The sequence below is a fragment of the Otolemur garnettii genome, unplaced genomic scaffold (genome assembly GCF_000181295.1).
Source record: "Otolemur garnettii isolate 467f Iridium unplaced genomic scaffold, OtoGar3 scaffold00007, whole genome shotgun sequence".
NCBI classification, from domain to species: domain Eukaryota; kingdom Metazoa; phylum Chordata; class Mammalia; order Primates; family Galagidae; genus Otolemur; species Otolemur garnettii.
The window spans coordinates 19,183,802-19,189,491 of NW_003852402.1; the positions used below are offsets into that span (position 1 = coordinate 19,183,802).

Consider the following 5,690-nt stretch of genomic DNA (forward strand, 5'->3'; position numbering starts at 1 on the left):
AGCTCACAGCAACCCCCAACTCCTGGGTTTAGGCGATTCTCTTGCCTCAGCCTCCCAAGTAGCTGGGACTACAGGTGCCTGCCACAAAGCCTGGCCATTGTTTGTTGTAGTTTGGCCAGGGCCAGGTTCAAACCTTCCACCTTTGGTATAGGGACTGGCGCCCTACCCACTGAGCCACAGGCACTGCCCGTGGTTTTCTTTGTAGAAGTGATCTCAAGAGTACTGGCAAGCCGATTTGCCAGCTTAACTACATCAGGAGTGCACATAGTTTCCCAGTCCACGCAGACTCTTTTTGACAAGCTGGAAGTTCTCAGCAGAGACCGTTCACAGACAGAATTAAAAGTTACTTGAGTAGGTTCGGCATTCATAGGTCATCCAGCATTTTCTTTCACTACGAGCTGGGCCAGTGATAGTTGTAAATTGGCTTATTAGGTTCTTGGGTGCAGGCCTACAGGGATTTTTTTCCCCTGTGCCTCAGGCTCTACCACAGTCTTTGGGAGTGTTTTGCCTAAATTTCCCTCAGAATCACACCAGTATGCCTTGGCTGTCAGTGTTGTACCTGACCTTCACCAGTGAACCTACTAGTATTGGTTAGAAACATCTGGCTAATAAGCCTGACTGTGTTGCATTCGTCAGCAAATCTGGTGAGGGTCCTCAGTGACCTTAGGCTCAGAGATCAGCCTTGCTCCAAGAAAAAAAAAAAAGAAATAAGGGGTTTAGAGGGCTCTTTGGTGGGTTTAACTTTCAAGGGGAAGGTTTTAGCAGGCCAAAGAAGGATAGAGAGGAGGAACAGACAGATAGAAGAGAAGGGACATCTCTTCCACAGAGGAAAGACTTTCAGGTCCTTAAGGCCTTGTACTTTCTTAACTGTTTATCTCAAGATTTTTAGGCTCCTGAATGCATTTAGCAGCTTTAAGGTGCCAGTTAAAGTATGCCTTTCACTCAGATTATTTAATTTTAGGACCACAGTCTTCTAATTTTGTTCTAAGAAAGACAAGTTTGGGGAACTCAAAAGATCCTCAAGATGGCCATCCAAACACTTTTTTTGCTGTCCTCTAATCCATTGATTTAAAAACGTGTATGAGATGGCTTGGCACTTGTTGCTCAGTGGCTAGGGCGCCAGCCACATACACCAGAGCTGGCGGGTTTGAATCCAGCCCGGGCCTGCCAAATAACAATGACAACGACAGCCAAAAAATAGCCGGGTGTTTTGGTGGGCGCCTTTAGTCACAGCTACTTGGGAGGCTGAGGCAAGAGTGTGAGGTTGCTGGGAGGTATGACACCATAGCACTCTACTGAGGGTAACATAGTGAGACTCTGTCTCAAAAAAAAAAAAAAAAAAAATCCGTGGAACCAATCTAGATAAAGGGTTCTTATCTATGGCCACACCACCCGGAATGCTCCAGATCTTGTCAGATAAAGGGTTCTTCCTGTCCAGACCTACTTACACAACCAAAAGACTAGCACAGCAGCTGGTGTTTATCTTGTCCCTTCAAGGCTTGATGATTAGTAGCAAAACAGGAGTGTTAACCTGTTATTTCTTGCCTTAAATCCTGAGGCTTGCTTCTCTTCCATACCTAGTAAGTGTCCTTGTTGATCTTTTTCTCCTCTCAGAATTAAATTATGTGTGCATTAAAAACCTGTTTAGGCAGATACCATTTGCCCTCAAGGATTTTCTTGATTTTATTTTATTTCGTTTTATTTTATTTTATTTTTTTTGAGACAGAGTCTCACTTTGTTGCCCTGGGTAGAATGCCATGGCATCATAGCTCACAGCAACCTCAAGGTCTTGGGCTTAAGAGATTCTCTCACCTCAGCCTCCCAAGTAGCTGGGACTACAGGTGGCCGCCACAATGCCAGCTATTTTTTGGTAGCCGATGTCATTGTTTTCCCGGGCTGGATTCGAACCTGCCAGCTCCCTTGTATGTGGCTGGTGCCCTGGCCACTGAGCTACAGCTGATTTTCTTAATTTTACAAAGAGGTGGCCAACATGCAGAGACAATTTTATAAATATTTATAAAATTGTGTAAGGAATATTTTGTAAATGAAGATATATATTTTGTTGTTGTTGTTGTTGTTTTTACAGTTTTTGGCCGCGGCTGGGTTTGAACCCACCACCTCCGGCATATAGGGCTGGTGCCCTACTCCTTTGAGCCACAGGCGCCGCCCGAGACACTAAATGTTTAGGCTGTCCAGGTCAGAGACTGTAGCTTGGTCATCATGACGTAGCACCGCGTCTGGTATGTGGTGGACAGCAAGTGAAGGAATGGATTTTGATTGCTTTACCTATCCCTCCAGCAGTTCCTAATGACATTAAAATGAAAGGAAAGTTACATATGTTTAGTTGTGTTGGCTTTTTCTAGGACATGTGTTCATAGAGACACTCTTAGTTTTTGACACAGAGATAACATTGTTTCTTTTTCTTTCTTCTAGGTGGTTCTGGAATGGAGCCGAGACCAATATCATGTTTTATTTGATTCCTATAGAGACAATGTTGCTGGGAAGTCCTTTCAGAATCGGTGAGAAGAACTCGATCTTGAAGAATATCTGTTATTTGGACCTAAATAATGGGTCATGAAATCATCCATGCTTTAAATATGACTGTTGAAGGATCTTTGCAAGTTAAAGATGTGGTTATGTTATTTGTGTGCTCCATCACCTAGGTGGGAGTGCAGTGGTTCCATCATAGCTCATTGTAACCTCCAACTCCTGGGGCTCAGTTCTCCTGTCTCAGCCTCTTGAATAGCTAGAACTATAGCCATGTATCATGACACTCAGCTAATTTCTAAATTTTTTGTACATCTGAGGTCTTGTTATGTCGCTCCAGCTGATCTCAAACTCCTGGCCTCAAGCAGTCCTCCTGCCTTAGCCTCCCAGAGTGCTAGGGTCATAGGCTTAAACCACTGTGCCTGACCTATTATTGTTGTTTTAAAATGTCGTAGCATTGTTTAAATGTTTCAGGTTTTTTTGGTTTGTTAATTTGTTTTTAAAATGGTAAATGTAGATAATTGTAACCTATGAACAGAAGCACTTTGGTTCCTTCAGTTGCTAAAGATCTGCAGACTGAAAAGTTTGAGAACTATTCCTTAATGTAGTAGTTCTCAAACTTTGGTTTGCAGTGGAGAGCCTAAGAAAATAACAGTTTCTTCCTCCCAGCTCAGACTTCTTGAGTCTGTGGGTCTCAGAGGGGATCTGAGAATTTGCATTTCTGTCAAGTTTCCTGGTGATATGGAAGTTGCTGGTCTGGTGGCCGCGCTCTGAGAACACTGCATTAAAGGAGTTTTAAGGCTGGGTGCAGTGGTTCACACTTGTAATCCCAACACTTCAGATTACAGGAAGATTGAGGTGGGTGGATTGCCTGAGTTCACAAGTTTGAGACCAGCCTGAGACAAAGCAAGACCCTGATTCTAAAAAATAGCTGGGTGTTATGGTGGGCACCAGTGCTCCCAGCTACTTGGGGGAACTGAGGCAAGAGAATTGGCTTAAGCCCAAGAGTTTGAGGTTGCTGTGAGCTATGACACCATGGCACTCTATTGAGGGCAACAAAGTAAGACTCGGTCTCAACAACAACAACAACAAAAAGGATTGTTAATGAAATATAATTTCCTGCTTCTCCAATTTTCATTTTACCAACAACTGATTTCCTGAAAGAAAGTTCAAAATTGATAGACTTTTAGGGTGGTGCCTTGGCTGAAAGGACTACGTAGGGTGCCAGCCCCATATGCCAGAGGTGGTAGGTTCAAACCCAGCCCTGGCCAAAACAAAAACATTGATAGGCTTTTTTAAAAAATGCATTTATTGAGCACCTATTCTTTTTTTTTTTTTTGAGACAGAGCCTCAAGCTGTGGCATCACAGCTCACAGCAACCTCCAACTCCTGGGCTCAAGCGAGTCTCCTGCCTCCACTTCCCAAGTAGCTGGGACTACAGGCGCCCGCCACAATACTCGGCTATTTTTTGGTTGCAGCCGTCATTGTTGTTTGGCGGGCCTGGGCTGGATTTAACCCGCCACCTTGGTTGTACTTGGCTAGTCTTAGCCACTTGAGCCACAGGTGCTGAGCCTGAGCACCTATTCTTATGTCTTACGTTGGAAAGAAACTAGCTTGGCTCCAGCTACATACACTGGCCCAGACCTGCCAAACAACAATGACAACTACAACCAAAAAAAAAAAAGCCAGGCATTGTGGCAGGCAGCTGTAGTCCCAGCTGCTTGGGAGGCTGAGGCAAGAGAATCACTTAAGCCCAAGAGTTGGAGGTTGCTGTGAGCTGTGATGCCATAGCACTCTACCGAGGGCAACATAGTGAGACTCTGTCTCAAAAAAGAAAACTAGCTTATTAGAAAAATGCAGATTTTGAAGTTAGTAGTTTTAGTCAAACACTTTCATTCTCTTTCTAAAGAATAAAAAAAAAATCTTTGCATGAAATGTGTCCCCTAATTTTAGATTGCACTAAAAATTTGATTGGGCCTGGCGTGGTGGCTCACTCCTGTAATCTGGCACACTGGGAAGCCGCGGCAGGGTGTATTGCTTAAGCTGAGGAGTTTAAGAGGTGCCTGAGTAAGAGCAAGACCCCATCTCTAAAAATAGCTATTGTGGAGGGCACCTGTAGTCCTAGCTACTTGGGAGACTGAGGTGAATCCGGATCATTGGGCCCAGGGGTTATGGACACCATGGCACTCTACTGAGGGTGACAGGGTGAGACTCTGTCTCAAAAAAAAAATAATAATAAGTTCAGTTGTTATGTAGGGATATTCAAAATTGTCTAATTTTGATACACTATAAGTGGATCATAATACAGTATACCACGTTCTGACATGTTTTAAAATACTTTCATTTTTATGAATGTTTTTATTTCTATGCTAGTCTGTATATATCATTTTTCTTTTTATTTTCTCAACTTGAGAATGTAAAAATATTTTTAATGTTGTTTGTCCTGAATGGGAAAAAAAAAATTCCACTCTATGTAAGTTTTTCATTGCTACTAGTTGTGAGGCATTAAGTCAGTCTGGAATCTGTTTTGCCATCTGTGAAATGTGGATATTAGGTTAAGTGTAAAATCTCTTCCAACTCTTTGGTTCTAAGTGCTATTTACGTTCTGTGTTTTCTTGCTACTTTGGAGACTATAGAACCAAGGGCTGTTAGTGACCTTAATATTCACTTTAACTATAGTGTTTAAAATAAAAGTTGTATCAGAGTCACCATGGCTTCGGTTCTGAGTCACAGGTGACTTAGTTTTTAGCTCTAAGATAAAGCCTTCCTTCTCATCTGTGAACAAAAGATTCAGACTCATCATGACCATGTCTAATAGTAGAAAAACAACTGACTCATTGTCCTCGTGCAGAGGACACTGTCTCCTTTGGATTATCAGTTTTCTCAGAGAATTAGACTCGTCATGTAATATATACAGTATACAATGCATATATTGTAAGTGTATTTTGATTTTCTCCACAGAGCACATATAGATCTATCTTGAGTATGTTAAAAAAATCTTTAATAGCATATAAGTAATTTTACAGGAAAACTTCAGAAAATGCAGTTCTCTTCCTCCATTTTTTTATAACCTTTTCTTTTTAAAATATTTCATTTAAGTAGTTTTTAAAAATTTATTTTTAGTCTGAGCATAAACTACCTGGGAGGAGATGGGAAATGACCTTGGATACTTTACATGTGGGCAGATAGTTGTTTTTTTTTTT

The 5,690-nt window shown here is 42.0% G+C and overlaps 1 protein-coding gene across 1 annotated transcript in view; it reads left to right on the forward strand.

The window, feature by feature from the left end:
- GNPTAB (N-acetylglucosamine-1-phosphate transferase alpha and beta subunits) overlaps positions 1 to 5,690 on the forward strand; it is an 81,949-nt gene that overhangs the window by 22,577 nt on the left and 53,682 nt on the right. The window contains exon 2 of the mRNA XM_003783472.3: positions 2,434 to 2,519. Coding sequence (XP_003783520.1) covers positions 2,434 to 2,519 — 86 coding nt within the window. The remainder of the gene's footprint in view (positions 1 to 2,433; positions 2,520 to 5,690) is intronic.